Source organism: Mustela erminea, chromosome 14 (genome assembly GCF_009829155.1).
Source record: "Mustela erminea isolate mMusErm1 chromosome 14, mMusErm1.Pri, whole genome shotgun sequence".
Classification (NCBI taxonomy): domain Eukaryota; kingdom Metazoa; phylum Chordata; class Mammalia; order Carnivora; family Mustelidae; genus Mustela; species Mustela erminea.
The window spans coordinates 33,974,915-33,995,564 of NC_045627.1; the positions used below are offsets into that span (position 1 = coordinate 33,974,915).

Sequence of the window (20,650 nt, forward strand, 5' to 3'; positions counted from 1 at the left end):
ATTTTAGCACATTTCAATTATTCACATAAATTACTTATACTGAACAATCCTAAATCTTCAACTTCATGCCCAAAAAGTCATATGATTTGTAACTAATAATTTTCAAAATGTACCTTCATAATTCTTTAATTATTCCATTTGTAAGGCAGATGAACAAAATATTTTATAAATATATATTATTATATATTAATTATATTATAAATCCTTCATTTTGTTTAGCTCTATTATTAAGAATTCTCTATGATCAATATATGCTTGACAATGTCGTCAAGGCTTTCTTCCTCATTTTAAAAACAGCAACAAGATTTGAATGTAAGAACTGGCATAGATACTCTATAGATGGATGTAAATATGTACATATGAAATCAATATGTCATATATGAAGATTTTTGAAATGAAACCAAGAGCACCTTGAAACAAATATTTTTACATGTGTCTAAATTTAGATATCATTTCTCATATTCCTTAGAGATAGCTAAAACTGCAAAAGAACTAAGACATTATGTCACGTGTGAAAAGGTTAGGAGCTATAGTTACAAACTATATGAGTTCTTTACACCTTCAAAAATAACCCCTGATCCCTTCAACATTGACTTTATCTAATACTGTCTAAATTCTGATTTTCTTATTCACCAACGAAATCCTGAAAAAACTGTCCTTTTATTCATCTTCCTTTTATCCTTTAAATTGATGTCCAACTCCAATTTCCTTTGTCCAATTTTGACTCCCTTCTTCAACTAATATTTAGATACTGCCTCAAACAAAACAATTATATATTGTTGGATCTCATCCCTAGAAATTCCTGTATCAATGCTGTACTTTGTGAGTAGAACCCACTCAGAAAGCCAGCCTATGTAAAATCATGTACTCATTTGTAATTTATCACATTTGTACACAGAAAGACCCTCAGCATATAACCAGTGAATGGGGTTGGGGGAAAACAAGTTACCTACATTGTTCATGTACTCTGAAAGCAGGTCCTGGAGAGCCTGGCGAATGGCATTGCATTCTGCAATAATCCGTTCCCGATGGAAATCTCTAGTGCATGAAGAGTCAGCCAATAGTGCAGCCCCACTGATAATGGCTTCAAGACGTTTCTCTAGAGATGGTCTAATTTCTTCCTCAGTCACTGTGAGTGGATCCAAGACAATTAAATTCTAAAGGAAGAATACATTTCAATAATTAGAACTCCATTACATTATGCTTTTAGGAAAAATAAATATTATTTCATTTTCACATTTAGAATTCAGAAGTGATTAAAAAAAGAGAGAATTCATTTCCATGCATTATCCTATATAGGAATTATTATTCAAATGAGAGATAAAAATTGTGCAATTATGAGCATCAAGTCTAGTGTCAAACAAACCAGTATCCAAATCTTGCCTTTCCCAATCATAGATAGTGTGACCTCAATCAAATATCTTACACACTATGGACCTCACCTTCCTGATCTGTAAAATTGGAATATTAAAATGTTGCTTGTCCCATAAAACTGTTGTAAGAATTACGTGAATGCTTAATAGAGTCCATGGCACATATCAACTATAATTTATAATAGTCACCTTAATATAGAACTTCATTGTTTACATAATATTTTCACATATATCATTTCATCTTAACAACATTAAAAAGAGCTGGGCTGTAAAGATAGTAAATACATATTTCAGTTAGTGATGAGTCAAGCTGAGGCTCTCTTTTCCAAGGTCACTGAGCAAATAAACAGTGATTTCAGATGAGTGTCCAGGTTGTAAATACCTAATTCACTATTATTTTCATTATGCCTCATTGTAAATAATATATTCTAATTAGCCTCAACACTAACTTATCAAAGAGAATTCTGAATTTAATTATTTATTTAGAAAGTAAAATTCTATTTTCCACTTGATCTATTATAACTGCCAGCTATTTCCTACTATTTGGAACCTGACATGGTATTTTTAATGTTTCCATCAGATATAAGTCTTCAGGCAATAGAAGTCAAGATAATCAGTAGCCTATGATGAAAAGATGAAGGTTATGTGGCTCCAAGGGTTCTCTTATTAAAATATATTAAGAGAGGAAGCCTTTCCAAGATTTAAGCATAATGTGATAATTGGGGAAAAAATTAGTATCAAATAAAAGCTCTCTGAAGAACTCTTAGCATAAAATAAAATCAAATAATAATTTTGAAAATGTGAGTGATATGTGAGCATCCATATACAAACAAAAATACACACAGTGATATATAAACACACATACACAGAGGTGTATGTATATTGTGTGTATGTATGTATCTTACACTGATCATTGTCCTATTATATTATGATAAATCTTTGGGGATCAAAAGTAGGATAAAATTTCTAAAACTAAAATTCTATGTCAAGCAAGGAAAAGAAAATCATTACAGAAAGAAAAAAACATTTCTAAACATTTAGAAAAAAAGAAAAATTAGTCCTGTGTAATGTTCACATATAATATAAAATACAACTAGATCTTTTATAAAATTAAATGTCCTAAAACTTTTCAGCAGAATTCTTCCTTTCATGATTCTATTTCCTTCTTATTTTTCTCCTGTAGAAAGGAAATTATTTTTATAAATACCAAATTCAAAATTTTCTTTATCCAGTGCATAATCTTCTTGACAAGATAATAACTCTACCATAAGCTTGGCCATCCATCAAGGAGTCACTTACACATAAATCTACCTCCTTATTTCATTCCCCATTTTACCATGTCTTTCTTTGGCTCACTAATGTCATACAAACATTCTATTCCAGTGTTTCATAACAATTATTAAATCAATTAAAACCTTTTTGAAAATGTCCCTCCAATGTGATATTATCATTGAGAAGAGACTGAGGGCAACAGAATTACTTGCTCAAATGCCATTAAAAGATGTCTTAGGAAGAGTTAGCATGTCTCCTGCTTATAATGATAGGTAAATCTGATTGAATTGCAAATGTTTACCTATAAGTATTACTAGAAGAAATGTAATTTTAGATGTTCTGACTATGATTTCATGACAGAAAATAGTCTTTCTTATAGGATTAAGCTCACTCTAGTTCCTGCCCTACAGGACAATTCCTTAAGCTATCTTACCTTGGATTTTTATTTCCTTGACCTTTAAAACCAAATTCTGTGATCTTATCTAAACTTGAACCAATGCCTGTGCTCTGACATCTGATACCCACATGCAGGACTCATCATTCTGCCTAAAACTACTGTCCTCCTATTTATATCCAATAAAAATTTTCACTAACCTTGTCATTAAATAGATTAAAAAAGTATGGGGTATTTTATATATATATATAAATTGAATGTTGTATAAACTAGAATGGATATTTGAGACCTATGAAGTAAAAAATTTTCTCTCCTAAACAAGGCTCCCTACCACACATCTCTATAGAAACTGATTTAACAATGATCCACAAAATAGAATACCTCAGTGTACAGCTGAATGGTTCTGGCACCCCAGTGGAGCAAAGAACCAAAAAATAGAAGCACTAAAAAAGATTAAAAACAAACAAAAACAAAACAAACAAACAAAAACCCACTACTTTCACTTTACTCATGTCAAGGTAAGACAGCACAGGGCCTACAGATACTGCCCTCACTTATAATTTATCACACTGGGAAAAATGAGAGCAAAGTGAGCCCTAAGCTTCCCCAGCCTTCTGAAGAGGGCATCTAAGGGACCCTTATCCATATTTCCATACCCAGAATATTGAAAGAACTGGGAAAACTGAATAATATAGGAATTGGTAAGAGCAGAGAAAAAAGACGAGAGCTCAGAGAAACTGATGCATAGATTTCAACAAGTGGCAGATCCTACTAACTGGAGTGTGGATTCTAGTAAGAATTCTGCCCACAAACCCAGTGAGAACCCCACCTAGGGATCCCACAACTAGCCAACATGTACCCCCAGAATTCCATGCAACCCCTCCCTCCAGTAGCCAATACCCTAAGCTCTCCTGCAGACAAGGAATGGGAACTCCCACAGAAAGCCACACAACTACCAGCATCCAGCTGTATCTGCTGGATTAGGAAGAGATGCATAACCCTGAACACCTCAGGGCAATGACCTTGGGAAGATAAACAGGAGGATGTCAGCACCTGGCCTGGCTTTGCAGGATCAAGCTAAGGCACACAGTCTAAGACTTCTCCCACAAGGTAATAATAAAAAAATAAAGCAAGTTCCCACACAGAAAGAGTCTGAGAAACCCCATTATCTCTAGCCTGGTTGACTGGTGAAGATCTTTCTCTCTTATAGCCAGTCAGTAAAGAGGAAGTGACTGCTTCAAATGTGAGGACAGCATGCAAGGTTCAAGCAACATGAAGAACCAAAGAACCAAAGAAATATGATCTCACCAAAAGAACAAAATGAAGGTGCAGGAGCTGATCCTAAAAAAGTGGTGATTTAATAATAGCCTGAAAAATAATTCAAAATAATCATCTTTAAAAGCTCATCAGGAGAGAACACAAACAGACAATTCAGTGAAGTCAGAAAAACAATACATGAACAAAATGGTAAGTTTAACAAAGAGAGAGCAATCATAAAAAAAATAACCTAAAAGAAGTCCAGGGGCTAAAGAATACAACGATTGTACTGTAAATCCACTAAAGGGATCAAGAACAGAGTTGAGAGTGCAAAACAAAGGATCAATGAACTCAAGGACAAATCCTTTGAAATTACCTAATCAGAGGAACAAAAAGAAAAAATTATTAAAATGAGTTAAGAAAGCTTAGAGCTCTTTGGAACAGCATCCAAAAAAGATCAAAATACACATAATGGGAATCCCAGAAGGAAAAGAAAAAGAGAAAGTTTCCGAAATCTTATTTAAAAATATAATGACCAAAAAAATTTCATGAACTGGGGTAGGAAATAAACACCCAGATCCATAAAGCACAAAGAATCCCAACAGGTTAAACATAAAAAGATCTTCACTGAGATACATTATAATCAAATTGTCAAAAGACAAAGACAAAAAAGAATATTGAAAGCAGCAAGAGAAAATCAACTTATCTAATACAAGGTAGCCCCCATAAAATTATCATCACACTTCTTAGTAGAAATCTTGATGGTCAGGAGAAAGTGAAATGATATATTCAAAAGAATATAAGAAAAAGGTGTAAGAAAAAGGTGGCAACCAAGAATACCATAACTGGCAAAGATGTTCTTCAGAAGAAGAGATAGACATTTCCAAAGAAAAGCTGAGGTACATCACCACAAGGCCCACATTACAAGAGATGCTAAAGAGAGCTCAAATTGAAACAAAGGATACGAACTAGCAACATGAAAACAAATGAAAGTGTAAAACTCACTAGTAAAGACAAATATATCAGGGACCCTGTGTGGCTCAGTTGTTAAGCATATGCCTTTGGCTCAGGTCATGATCCCAGGGTCCTGGGATCGAGTCCCACATTGGACTTCCTGATCAGTGGGAAGCCTGCTTCTCTCTCTCCCACTCCCCTGGCTTGTTTGTATTCCCTCTCTCTGTCACTCTCTCTCTCTTTCTGTCAAATAAATAAAATCGTTAAAAAAGAACAAATATGTCAATTCAGAATACTCTAACATTGTAGTGATGGTGGATAAATCACTTACAACTATAGTATATTAATTTAAAAATATTAAAAATAACTAAAGCTACAAAACTTTACTAAGGAACACAACATAAAAAAATGTAAAGTGTAACAAGAATAAAAAAAAAATGTGAGGAGGGAAAAAAGCACATGATTTTGGGAGAGCCTGGATGGCTCAGTTGGTTAAGCATCTGACTCTTGACTTTAGCCCAAGTCATGATCTCAGAATCGTGGGATTGAGCCTACATCAGGCTCTGCACTCAAGAGAGAGTCTACTTGAGATTATCTCCTTCTGGCCCTCCCCCATACTCTCTCTCTCCAATAAATAAATAAATCTTTTTTTTTTTTAAGTATATGGTTTTTGTATGCAACCAAAGTTAAGTTGTTATCAGGTTAAAATAAACTGTTATTACTATAAAATGTGTTATTTAAGCCTAATGGCAACCAAAAAATTATGCTGGGGGCCGGGTTACTCAATCAGTTAGGTATCTGACTTTTGATTTCAGGTCAAGATATGATCTCAGGGTCATAGGATCAAGGCCTGTGTCAGACTCCAGGTTTAGCAGAGAGTCTGCTTGAGGATTCTCTCCTTCCCTCTGCTCCTCTCCCTGCTCATGCCCTCCCTCTTGCTTTCTCAAATAAATAAGTAAATCTTTTTAAAAAAAATAATAATCCTTTAGTGGATACACAAAAGATTAAGATACAGGAATCAAAGCATACTACTACAAAAAATAAAAACAAATCATCAAATTACAAAGGAAGATAAGAAAGGAAGAAAGAAACAAAGGAACTGCAAAATCGAAAAAAACATGGCAATAGGAAGTCCTTACCTATCAATAATTACTTTAAATGTAAGCGAATTAAACTCTCCAATCAAAAGACACATGGTGGCTAAATAGATATTTAAAAAAAGAAAAACCCTACATGCTGCCTAAAAGAGGCTTATGTTAGCTTTAAGGTCACAGATAGGCTGAAACTGAAATTCTATAAAAAGATATTACATTAAAATGGTAGTCAAAAGAGACTAGATATGGCTACATCAGACAAAATAGTTTTTACATCAAAAACTATAGTTTTTTGCTATATGTGCTATAGTTTTTAGTATAAAATACTATATTAAAGAAGAATATTACATAATAATAAAGGGGTCAAGTAATCGAGAGGATATAACAACTATAAATAGACATACACTCAACATCAGAGCACTTAAATATATAAAGCAATTATTAATAGATGTGAAAGGAGAAATAGACAACAATAAAATAATGGTATGCAACATCAATATCCCACTTTAAGCAATGGACAGATCAACCAGACAGAAAATCAAAAGAAAACATTGGACTTAAACTAATGGTAGGTCAGGTGAACCTGATAAACATACAAAACATTCCAGCCAATAGCATCAGAACATACATTCTTTTCAAGTGCACATGGAACATTCTCTAGGATAGATCATATAGCAAAAGCAGTTTTAAGAGGAAAGTTAATCGTGATAAACACCTGTATTATTTTTTTTCTCTTTAGAAAGGAGAAGAGGGGGCACCTGGGTGGCTCAGTGGGTTAAAGCCTCTGTCTTCAGCTCAGATCATGATCCCAGGGTCCTGGGATCGAGCATTGCATCGGGCTCTCTGCTCAACAGGGAGCCTGCTTCCTCCTCTCTCTCTGCCTGCCTCTCTGCCTACGTGTGATCCGTCTGTCAAATAAATAAATAAAATCTTCAAAAAAAAAAAAAAGGAGAAGATCTCAAACAACTTAACTTTATATTTCAAGAAACTGGAAGAATAAACTAAGCCCAAAGTTAGCATAGGGAAGAAAAAATAAATATGAGAAGAGAAATAAATGAAATGAGAGAGAGAGAGAGAGAAAGGAAGAGAGAGAGAGAATCAACAAAACAAATATTGGTTTCATAAAAAGATAAAATTGAGGTGCCTGAGTGGCTCAGTTGTTGGGTGTCTGCTTTCAGCTCAGGTCATGATCACAGGGTTGTGGGATTGAGCCCCACATCAGACTCCCTGCTCAGCGGGAAGCCTGCTTCTCCCTCTCACGCTCCCCCCGCTTGTATTCCCTCTCTTGCTGTCTCTCTCCTCTGTAAAATAAATAAATAAAATCTTTTTTAAAAATTGACAAACTTTTAGCTGGATTAACTTTTTAAAAGTCTCAAATAATTATTTTAAAAACTGGAGACATAACAACTTATACCACAGAAATTACAAAGATCATAAGAGACTATTAGAAACAATTACATGTCAGCAAATTGGATAACCTAGAAGAAATTAGTAAATTACTAGAAACATATAAGCTACCAAGAATAAATCATGAAGAAATAGAAAATCTGAATAGATCCAGACTAATCAATAACTAAAAATCACCCAACAAAGAAAAGCACAAGATCAGACGTTTTTCTAGTGAATTCTACCAAACATTTTTTTACCAAACATTTAAAGAAAAAAATAAAATAATACCAATCCTTCTCAAATCTTTCCAAAAAATTTTAAGAGGAGGTAATATTCCCACACTCATTTCGAAGCCAGCATTACCTTGATATCAAAGCCAGAGAAGAATACTGCAAGGAAAGAAGAAGTCAATATCCCTGATGAATAGAGATGCAGAAATCCTCAATGAAATCCTATCAAACTGAATCAAGAGCACATTTAAAAGATCATACACCATTACCAAGTGGGATTTATCCTGGATGCAAGGTTGGTACAACATAGGCAAATCAATAAGTATGATATACCACATTACCAAAAGAAAGATTAAAAATCATATGATCCTCTATATAGACAAAGAAAAGGCATCTGATACAATTCAACAGTCTTTATGATAAAAACTGTCAAAAAATAGCTATAGAAGAATTGTACATCATCACAATAAAGACCATATATGACCAGCCCGCTGTTATCAGATTAAATAATGAAAAGCTGAAAGCTCTAAGACGGGAAACAAGACAATCATGACCACACTTTCCACTCTTATTCAGCATAATACTGGAAGTTTTAGCTACTTAGCTTAGTAATTGGATAAAAAAAAGAGGCATCCAAATTGGAAAAAAGAAATAAAATAGTTTCCGTTCACAGATGACATGATCCTACATACAAAAACCTCTAGGGGTGCCTGGGTTGCTCAGTCAGTTAAACAGCTGATTTTGGCTCAGATCATAATCGCAAGGTCCTGGGATGGAGGCCCACATCTGGCTCCTGCTCATTAAGAAGCCCGGTTCTCCCTCTCCCTCTACCTGCTGCTCCCCCTACTTGAGCTCTGTCAAATAAATAAAATCTTTAAAAAAAAAAAAATAACCTCTTAAGATACCACCAAGAGCTATTACAACAAAATCAAATTCACTGAAGTTACAGGATAAAAAATCAACATAGAGAAATCAGTTGCATTTCTATGTACTAAAAATGAACATTAAAAAATTACAGAAAACAATCTCACTTGGTAAAGCACCCAAAACAACAAAATACTTAAGAATAATTTAGCAGGGCGCCTGGGTGGCTCAGTGGGTTAAGCCGCTGCCTTCGGCTCAGGTCATGATCTCAGGGTCCTGGGATCGAGGCCCGCATCGGGCTCTCTGCTCAGCAGGGAGCCTGCTTCCCTCTCTCTCTCTCTGCCTGCCTCTCCATCTACTTGTGATTTCTCTCTGTCAAATAAATAAATAAAATCTTAAAAAAAAAAAAAAGAATAATTTAACAAAGGAGATGATAGATCTGTATTCTGGCATTATAAAGCATTAATAAAGAAACTGAATAATAATAAATAAGCAAATAAATGAAAGGATATCTTATGTTCACAGACTGAAGATTAATATTGCTAAAATGTCCAGATACAACCCATGTGATTTACCAAATCAATGTAATCCCAATCAAAATTCCAATGGCATTTTTCACAGAAAGAAAAAAACAATCCCACAATTCTTTTATAGAACCTTTTATAGAATTCTTTTATAGAATCACAGAAGACTCCCAATAGTCAAAAGTCTTGAGCAAGAAGAACAAACCTGGAAGCGTCACACTTCCTAATTTCAAACTGTATAACAAAATGTTAGTAATCAAAACAGTACAGTGCTGCCATAAAAGTAGCCACATAGGTATAGAACAGAAATAGAGAGCCCAGAAATAAACCCAGGCATATACAGTCAACTAATCTCCAAGAAGGATTTCCACACAAATATGGAAAATATAGTCTCTTCAATAAATGGTGCTGGGACAAGTGGATAATTGCAGGATGAAACCGAACCTTTATATTATATAATAAACAAAAATCAACTTAAGATGAATTAATGACTTAAATGTAAAACTTGAAAGTGTAAAACTCTTAGAAGCAAATATAGGGGGAAAGTTTCTTGATGTGGCTCTTGGTAATGTTTCTTTGGATATAGCAGCAATGAAAGCAAAAACAGACAAGTGAGATTACGTCTAACTAAAGAATTTTGGCACAACAAAAGAAACAATCAACAAAATGAAAAGCAACCTACAGAATGGGAGAAAATATTTGCAAATTGCATGAATGTGATAATGGGTTGATATCCAAACTATGTAAAGAACTCATGCAACTCAATAGCAAAAACTTTAAAAAACAAAACTCTTCAATTAAAAAATGGACAAAGGAGTGAATATATATTTCTTAAAAGAAAACATACAAAAGATATTAGGTATATATAAAAGTATTCAACATCATTAATTATAGGAAATGTAAATCAAAACCACAAAGATATTACTTCTAGAATGGCCATTATTAAAACATAAATACATAAAATTATACATGAATGGCAAGTGTTGGTGAGGATGTGGAGAAAAGGGAATCCTTGTGTATTGTAGGTAGGGATGTAAACTGATACAGCCATTATGGAATACAGTATGGAATTCCCTCAGAAAATGAAAAATAAAACTACCATATGATCCAGCAACCCCTCTCTGTGTATTTACCTACAGGAATTGAAACTAGAACCTCAGATACCTACAATCCCATGTTCATTACAGCATTATTCATTATAGTCAAGAATATGCACTATAAGTCCATCAGTAGAGAATCAATAAAGAAAATGTGCAATATATGTACAATAAAATATTATTCAGCCTTATAAGAGAAAAAATCTTGCCATTTGTAACAACATGGGGTATGGGACAATATGCTAAATGAAATGAGCCAGCTACAGAAAAACATTTTATTCTCTCATATTTAGACTCTAAAATAGTAAAACTGATAAAAGCAAAGAGTAAAATAATGGTTTTCAGAGACTGGTGGGAGAGGAAAAAGGGGAGTTGATGGTGAAAAGGTACAAATAATCAGTTTTGTAAGAGAAACTCTGCATTAACAAAATTATATTGTATACTTAAATCTTGCTAAAAGGATCTCTTACATTAAGTGTTCTCAGAACAAAATAATAATAAGGATGATGATGACGATGATTATGTTGTTGAAAAAGAAGAAGGTTGGTGGAAACTGGGTGGTGATGAATATGTTTATGGTTTGATGGTGGTGACTGTTTCCCAAGTGTAGTCTTATCACCAAAATAATCTGATCGTATATATTAAATATGTTCAAATTTTTACATGTCAATCATACCTCAATAAAGTAATTTATTTTAAAAAGCTCATCTTTTAATTAAAAAAAAAGAATTATCTGCCCTGAGAACTATAGCAGTGTGTTGAAATACTCTTTCAGTATGTTTCTGTGGCATTAGTTCTATGAAAGACAAAGAAGAGCTCACTCTATTGAACACAGAAAATATTTTCCCTTTCTTCTACGATTTACTCAATATATACTTACCTTTCAAACACACTGCTGAAAAAAAAATACATATATACACACATATATATATTTATATATGTGCATATATGTACATATATACATGTATGTACATGTGTATGCATGTACATATATAAATATGTGTACATGTGTATACATATATGTGTATATAATATATACATATGTGTGTATATAATATATTCTATATGTTTATATATTTTACATATGTATATATGTGTGTATATATATTTATTATATATTATATTTTATAACATATATTTTATATATATATATATTTTTTAAGCAATCTAACCTCATTGTCTTCTAGTGGATTGCTTCTATTTGGGAGGTGGTATAGCTTGAAGATTATGAGACCACATATAACTCATGGGAGCAGTTAGCCTGGGTTTGAATCCTGGCTCATTAGCTATGAGTAAATTTATTGATGTTTTTATCAGCCTTCCTATTCTCATCTCTTTCAGCTTATCTTGTATCTTTGGTTAGGGAATTTGATACCTCATTTTTCTTCATACTACTCAGATTGAAGAATCTAATTAGTACAAGATCACAAGTAGCAGAAGCAAAATTCTATCCAGTCTATGTAATCCTGCATCCATTCTTTCATTCAATCATTATCAACCTCCTTGTGAGGTATTATCATTAATTTATAAATGTTAAAACTGAAGATAAGCAAGATTATATAGTTTAATAATAATCTTGAAGGAGAAAATTTAGGCTACTATTCTGACTTCGTAAAACTTCCAATCCACATACTTTCTTACTACTCTGGGGAAGCTGAGATTCGACCACATGTTATACAACCCCTCTCACCTATCTCTCAATACACTTTTTAATCCATTTTCTTCTTCTCATCCGTCTTTACGTTAATCTTTCTCCCTCTCTCTCTCTCCCTCTCTTCTCCTCTCTTGTTCTCCCCCTTTCTCTCTTCATCTCCTTTTCAAGACCTTCTTTCTGTGCTCTGATTTCAAGCTTCAAATTATCTTTGAATAACTTCAAAGATAAATAAGGTAACTTCAAGTTATCTTCAACTATTCCTTCCTTACATTTTCTGTCCTCCTTCTCAGCCTACTATGATGTTAGGTATTATGCTAGGGATTGGTAATGAAATAAAGAGCATCCCCTTCCTCCTCAAAAAGCTCATGGCCTAGAGGAACTGATAAATATTAACTAAATAATTACATAAGCATATAACTATAATGAGGATGTGTGATAGAAATAAAAATAATTGTAAGTTAAGAATAGGTTGATCAGGAGGCTGGGGCAAAGATGGCAGAGGAGTAGCAGGCTGAAATGACATCAGGTGCAGGAGTTCAGCTAGATAGTTATCAAACCATTCCAAACACCTACAAACTCAATAGGAGATAGAAGAGAAGAAGAGCAGCAATTCTAGGAACACAAAATCGGCCACTTTCTGAAAGGTAGTTCACTTCTAAAAGAAGTGAATCTGAAGCGAGAGGAAGATTGATCGCAGGGAGATGGGCTGGCTCCCGGCAAGTGGTGGAGCAGCAGAGCACAAAGTCAGAACTTTTAGAAGTCTGCTCCACTGGGGGACATCACTCCAGAGGCTAAGCGGGTGAGGAACCCTCATGGGGACACTGTGGTCTCAGGTCCCACAGGGTCACAGAAAGACCAGAGCTGTCTGAGTGTGGCAGAGCTCCCAGGTATTAGAGCAGGGAAGCCAGCTACAGAGACAGAGCCAAAGAGTGTGCTTTCAGATCACCATTACCTTAAACCATGATCCAAGACACAGCCAGGGCATTGCACTTTGAGCAGACACCCCACAACGTGGCAGATCCAGAGAGACTCCCCTCCTTCCTCCTCCAGAAGGAGTGGCACAGGAATGTGTGACAGGAAAGTGGTGGGTTTAGAGACTCCAAAGGGGCCATACAACAGAGATAGAAATGCTCGGTCTCAGGCCAGATGAGCACAGAGCATGGCTGGAGACCAGAGAGACAGGAGGGACTGACTGCTTTTCTCTGATGGCGCACTGAGGGGTAGGGCCCCAAGCTCTCGGCTCCTCCAGGCCACAGATTGTGAGGCCACCATTTTCATTCCCACCCTCCAGAGCTCTACAGAAAGCGTTCAGGGAACAAAAGCTCCAAGAGTGAACCAGAGCAGATTACTTGGCCTAGCCCCTGGCAAGGGCAATGCAATTACACCTCAGACAAAGACATATGTTACTCACTGAAACAGTCCCCTCCCCAGAAGATGAGCAAGAACATCCAGCCAAAACCAAGCCTACCAATCAAAGAGAACAGTGAAACTCCAGAGCTAGGGGAAAGCGATGCATAAAATTCATGGCTTTTTTCCCCATGATCCTCTGGTCATGCAAAGGTAAATTATTAATTTTATTTTTTTCTTATTCAATTTTTTTAACTTTTCCTCTTTCAACATTTTTAAGTAGTTAATCTTTTTTTTTTAAAGATTTTATTTATTTATTTGATAGACAGAGATCACAAGCAGGCAGAGAGGCAGGCAGAGAGAGAGAGAGAGAGAGAGGAGGAAGCAGGCTCTCTGCAGAGCAGAGAGCCCGATGGGGGGCTTGATCCCAGGACCCTGGAATCATGACCTGAGCCGAAGGCAGAGGCTTAACCCACTGAGCCACCCAGGCGCCCCTAAGTAGTTAATCGTAACAACACCTTTCTAAAAAAAAATTCCTTTTAAACCTTCATTGTTATAGTCATATTTTATCCCTTCATTGTATTTAACCTTATCTTTTGTATACATCTAGGTTTTCTTTTCTTTTAAATTTTGGAATACAATTTCTTCTAATAGATCAAAATATATCCAAAATCTAGCACATGGTTTTGTTCTAGTCTCCAGCCTGAGCACATTCTCTCCTTTTTTTATTCTTTTCTATTTCCAACCAAGTAATCTTAAAATTCCTTTTTTAGAATTTGTTTTAAATTTTCATCTTTATAGTCAAATTCCATTCATTCATCATGTTTACCCTTAAACTTGTATAAGTTTTTCTTTCTTTAAAATTCTTGGAGGTAGTTTCTTCTAAGAGACCAGATACACCCAAAATCAAGTGAGTGGCTCTGTTCTATTCACCAGTCTAATATACATATTTATATATTTTTTTAATTTATTTTTACCCCTTTTTCCTTCCTCCAAATTTGGGTCTCTTCTGATTTGATTAGTATTCATTTTTATGGGGTCTTTCCACTCTTTAAGTATTTTACTCTCTCATTCATATATTCTTATCTGGATAAAATGACAAGGTGGAAAAATTCACCACAAAAAAAAAGAAAAAAGAAAAAAGAACAAGAGGCAGTAACAGTGGCTAGGGACATAATCAATACAGACATTGGTAATATGTCAGAACTACAGTTCAGAATGATAATTCTCAAGGTGTTAGCTGGGCTCACAAAAGGCATGGAAGATATTAGAGAAATGCTGTCTGGAGAAATAAAACCCCTTTCTAAAGAAATAACTAAAATCTAACCAAGCTGAAATCAAAAAAGCTATTAATGAGGTGCAATCAAAAATGGAACCTCTTGGGGCGCCTGGGTGGCTCAGTGGGTTAAAGCTTCTGCCTTCGGCTCAGGTCATGATCCCAGGGTCCTGGGATCGAGACCCCGCATGAGGCTCTCTGCTTGGAGCCTGCTTCCTCCTCTCTCTCTCTGCCTGCCTCTCTGCCTACTTGTGATCTCTCTCAAATAAATAAAATCTTAAAAAAAAAAATGGAACCTCTTACGGCTAGGATAAATGAGACAGAAGAGAGAATTCGTGATAGAGAAGACCAAATGATGGAGAATAAAGGAGCTGAGCAAAAGAGAGACAAACAACTACTGGGTCACCAGGGGAAATTTGAGAGATAAGTGATACCATGATGAAACAATATTAGAATAACTGGTATCCCAGAAGAAGAAAGAGAGAGGGGGGCAGAAGGTATATTGGAGTAAATTATAATAGAAAATTTTCCTAATATGGCAAAGAAAACAAGCATCAAAATCCAGGAGGCACAGAGAACCCCCACAAAATCAATAAAAATAGGTCCACACCCTGTCATCTAATAGTAAAATTTACAAGTCTTGGTGACAAAGAGAAAATCCTGAAAGGACCTTGGGACAAAAAGACTGTAACATACGCTGGTAGAAATATAAGATTGCCAGCAGACCTATCCACAAAGACCTGGCATGTCAGAAAGGACTGACATGATATATTCAGAGCACTAAATGAGAAAAATATGCAGCAAAGAATACTATATCCACTAGGAAGTCATTGAAAATAGAATGAGAGATAAAAAGCTTCCAGGACAAACAAAAACTAAAAGAATTTGCAAACACCAAGCCAACCGTACAGAAAATACTGCAAGGGATCCTCTAAGCAAAGGGAGAACCTAAAAGTATTAAACCAGAAAGGAACAGAGACAATATACAGTAACAGTCAACTTACAGGCAATACAATGGCACTAAATTCATATCTTTCAATAGTTACCCTGAATGTAAATAAGCTAAATGCCCCAATCAAAAGACACAGGGTATCAGAATGAATAAAAAAACAAGACCCATCAATACGCTGTCTATAAGAAACCCATTTTAGTCCCAAAGAAAGCTCCAGATTTAAAGTGAGGGGGTGAAAAAAATTTTAGCACACTAATAGACATCAAAAGAAAGCTGGGGTGGCAATCCTTATATCAGATAAATTAGATTTTAAACCAAAGACTATAATAAGAGATGAGGGAGGATATTATATCATACTTAAAGGTTCTGTCCAACAAGAACATCTAACAATTTTAAATACCTATGCCCCTAACATGGGAGCAGTCAACTGTATAAACCAATTAATAACAAAATCAGAGAAACACGTCAACAATAATACAATAATAGTCAGGGATATTAACACCCCCCTCACTGAAATGGACAGATCATAAAAGCAAAAGATCAATAAGGAAATAAAGGCCTTAAATGACACACTAGATCAGATGGCCATTACAGATATATTCAGAGCACTCCATCCCAAAACAACAGAATACACATTCTTCTCTAGTGCACATGGAACATTCTCCAGAATAGATCACATCCTGGGTCACAAAGCAGGTCTCAACCAGTAGCAAAAGACTGGGATCATTCCCTGCATATTTTCAGACCACAATGCTCTGAAGCTAGAAATCAATCACAAGAGGAAAGTTGGAACGAACTCAAATACATGGAGGCTAAAGTGCATGCTACTAAAGAATGAATGGGTCAACCAGGAAATTGAAGAAGAATTGAAGAAATTCATGGAAACAAATTAAAATGAAAACACAACTGTTCAAAATCTGTGGGACACAGCTAAGGCAGTGCTGAGAGGAAACTGTATAGTGATACAAGCCTTTCTCAAGAAACAAGAAAGGTCTCGAGTATACAACCTAACCCTACTCCTGAAGGAACTGGAGAAAGAACAGCAAAGAAAGCCTAAACCCAGCAGGAGAAGAGAAATGATAAAGATCAGAGCAGAAATCAATGAAACAGAAACCAAAAGAACAGTAGGATAAATCAATGGAACTAGGAGCTGTTTCTTTGAAAGAATTAATAAGATTTATAAACCCCTGGCCAGAATGATCAAAAAAGAAAACAGAAAGGAGCCAAATAAATAAAATCATGAATGATAGAGGAGAGATCAAACCAATACCAGAGAAATACAAATAGTTGTAAGAACATATTATGAGCAACTATATGCTAGCAAATTTGACAGTCTGGAAGATATAAATGCATTCCTAGAGACATATAAACTACCAAAACTAAACCAGGAAGAAATAGAAAACCTTAACAGACCCATAATCAGTAAGGAGATTGAAGAAGTCATGAAAATCTCCAAACAAACCAAAGCCCAGGGCCAGACAGCTTCCCAGGGGAATTCTACGAAAAATTTATAGAAGAACTAATATCTGTTCTCCTGAAACTGTTCCAAAAACTAGAAATGGAAGGAAAACTTCCAAACTCATTCTTTGAGGCCAGCATTACTTTGATCCCAAAACCAAATAAAGACCCCATCAAAAAAGAGAATTACAGACCATCCTTGATGTTCATCCTTGATGAACAAGGATGCAAAAATTCTTAGCAAAATATACCAATAAAATCCAACAGTACATTAAAAGGATTATTCACCACAACCAAGTGGCATTTATTCCTGGGGTGCAGGTTTGTTCAAAATCCACAAATCAATCAATGGGATACAATACATTAATAAAAGAAAGAACAAGAACCATATGATAATCTCAATAAATGCTAAAAAAGCATTTAACAAAGCACAGCATCCTTTCTTGATCAACACTCTTCAAAGGGTAGGGAGAGAGAGTACATTCTTCAATATCATCAAAGCCATCTATGGAAAAACCCACAGCAAATGTCATTCTCAATGGGGGAAAAACTGAGAGCTTTTCCCCTAAGGTTGGGAACACGGCAGGGATGTCCACTATCACCACTGCTCTTCAACATAGTACTGATGTCCTAGCTCAGCAATCAGACAACAACAACAAAAAAATAAAAGGCAAAAAAAAGGCATCCAAATAGGCAAAGAAGAAGTCAAACTCTCACTCTTTGCAAATGATATGATACTTTATGTGGAAACCCTAAAAGACCCCACTCCAAAACTGCTAGAACTCACACAGGAATTCAGTAAAGTGTTAGGATATAAAATCAATACACAGAAATCAGTTGCATTTCTATATACCAAGAGCAAGACAGAAGAAAGAGAAATGAAGGAGTCAATCTCATTTATAATTGCCCCCCAAACCATAAGATATCTAGGAATAAACCTAACCAATTAGGCAAAGAATTGATACTCAGAAAACTATAAAGTACTCATGAAAAAAATTGAGGAAGACACAAAGAAATGGAAAAATGCTTCATGCTCTTAGATCAGAAGAACAAATATTGTGAAGATGTCTATCCTACCTAGAGCAATCTACACATTTAACCCAATCTGTATCAAAATACCATCACTTTTTTTCAAATATGGAACAAATAATCCTAAAATTTACATGGAACCAGAAAAGACCCTGAGTAGCCAGAGGATTGTTGAAAAAGAAGGCAAAGTTGGTGGCATTACAATTCCGGACGTCAAGCTCTATTACAAAGCTGTCATCATCAAGACAGTATGGTACTGGCACAAAAATAGACACATGGATCAATGGAACAGAAGAGAGAGCCCAGAAATAGACCCTCACCTCTATGGTCAACTAATCCTCGACAAAGCAGGAAAGAATGTCCAATGGAAAAAAGACAATCTCTTCAAGAAATGGCGTTAGGAAAATTGGACAGCCACATGCACAAAAATGAAACTGGACCATTTCCTTATACCACACACACAAAAATAGACTCCAAATGGATGAAAGACATCAATGTGAGACAGAAATCCATTAAAATCCTGAGAACACAGGCAGCAACCTCTTCGACCTCAGCCACAACAACTTCTTCCTAGAATAATCACAAAGGCAAGGGAAACAACGGCAAAAATGAACTATTAGGACTTCATCAAGATCAAAAGTTTTTGCACAGTCAAAGAAACAGTCAACAAAACCAAAAGACAACTGACAGAATGGGAGAAGAGATCCATATCAACACCCAAAGAACAAATAATCCAATCAAAAAATGGGCAGAAGACATGAACAGACACTTCTGCAAAGAAGACACCTAAATGGCCAGCAGACACAAGAAAAAGTGCTCTAAATGTCCAATGTTTAGATGAATGGATAAAGAAGATGTGGTATATATATATAATGGAACACTATGCAGCCATCAAAAGAAATGAAATCTTGCCATTTGCAATGACGTGGGTGGAACTAGAGGGCATTATGTTGAGCAAAATAAGTCAGCCAGGGAAAGACAATTATCATGTGATCTCCCTGATATGAGGAATTTGAGAGGCAGAGTGGGAGGTAGGTAGTTTGGGAGGTAGGGAAGAAAAAAAAAGAAACAAAATGGGACTGGGAGGGAGACAAATCATAAGAGATTCTTAATCTCACAAAACAAACTGAGGGTTGCTTGTGGGGGATATGGAGAGGGTCGCTGTGTTATGGACATTGGGGAGGGTATGTGATATGGTGAGTGCTGTGAAGTGTGTAAGCCTGAAAATTCACAGACCTGTACCCCTGAGGCAAATAATGCATTATATGTTAATAATAATAATTAATAAAAAACAAAGAATAGGTAGATCAGGCATAATACTGAGCAACTGGGTGCAGATCAAGACAGCTAAATGCAGTGCAGCCAAGCAAGCTCCAGGAAATTTACAGGATTCTCAGGGAGGGCTTTGGATTTCCACAGATCATGAAATTGAAAGTTTAGTGGTAACCATAGCCAGATCTTATCTGACCAGGTCTTGAGTAAGCATCAGGGTTATAATTACATGGAACTTAGAGCAAGAGGCAGAGGACAGAAATCTAAAAATAAGCCAAAGAGAAGAGATGGATTTTACCCAGAAAATAATGAGTTAAAGCACTCAGTCTGAAATTGAATAGGACTCAGAAAACAGCCTGAAAGGCAAAGAGGAGGTCCATGCAGTCAGAAAGAGAATATATATTGTGTTTATCTAAGGAATAGGAGTGTAGAAAAATCAAAACCTGCAAAAGAATGATCAGAATTAAATTGCAAAATCTTTGGCACACTCATATGTATTTTAAAAATTTATTAAAAGAGGTATATGACCCATAGACTGAGAGTGTGATAACCAGCCCAAATAATAATACAGGGAATGACTTAAAATGCATAACTCTTTCAATGGAGTAGCTGTAGTCGAAATCAACATTGCTGATCATTATTTTTTCTTTGAAGCCTAAAGCCTATCTTTCAGGAAAGAACAAATAATGTACAGTTATTTTAGTCGATATGAGTTATGGTGAAAAGAAACTCTGTGGTCTTGAGAAACACAAAAATAAATGCTAACTTTTGAGAAGACTGAGATCATGGCTCTATATGTATTTAGAAGAGAACAATGTAAGGTGAATCCATATAAAATAAGTTGGAAAGATTGCCAGAATATATTGTAGAATAAAAACAAAAAGTTGCAGCATGATATGTAGAGTGACATCATATATATTAAAAAAAACACACAACAATACACTAGATCTCCTTTGAGAACATGTAAATATATTAAAGTTTAGGAAAAGGTCTAAATAAAACACCAATGCCACAGTACTTGCTATCTCTGAAAACAGATGCGAAAATTCTCACCAAAATACTAGTGAATAGGATCCAACAGTACATTAAAAGGATTACTCACCACTACCAAGTGGCATTTATTCCTGGGCTGCAAGGTTGGTTCAACATCCACAAATCAATCAATGTAATACATTAATAAAAGAAAGGACAAGAACCATACGATACTCTCAATA

The 20,650-nt window shown here is 35.4% G+C and overlaps 1 protein-coding gene across 5 annotated transcripts in view; it reads right to left on the bottom strand.

The window, feature by feature from the left end:
* The window catches only part of CTNNA3 (catenin alpha 3), a 1,797,739-nt gene that overhangs the window by 1,303,463 nt on the left and 473,626 nt on the right, over positions 1-20,650 (bottom strand). For all 5 annotated transcript variants that reach the window (XM_032312382.1, XM_032312379.1, XM_032312381.1 and 2 more), the window contains exon 7: positions 954-1,157. In XM_032312382.1, coding sequence (XP_032168273.1) covers positions 954-1,157 — 204 coding nt within the window. The remainder of the gene's footprint in view (positions 1-953; positions 1,158-20,650) is intronic.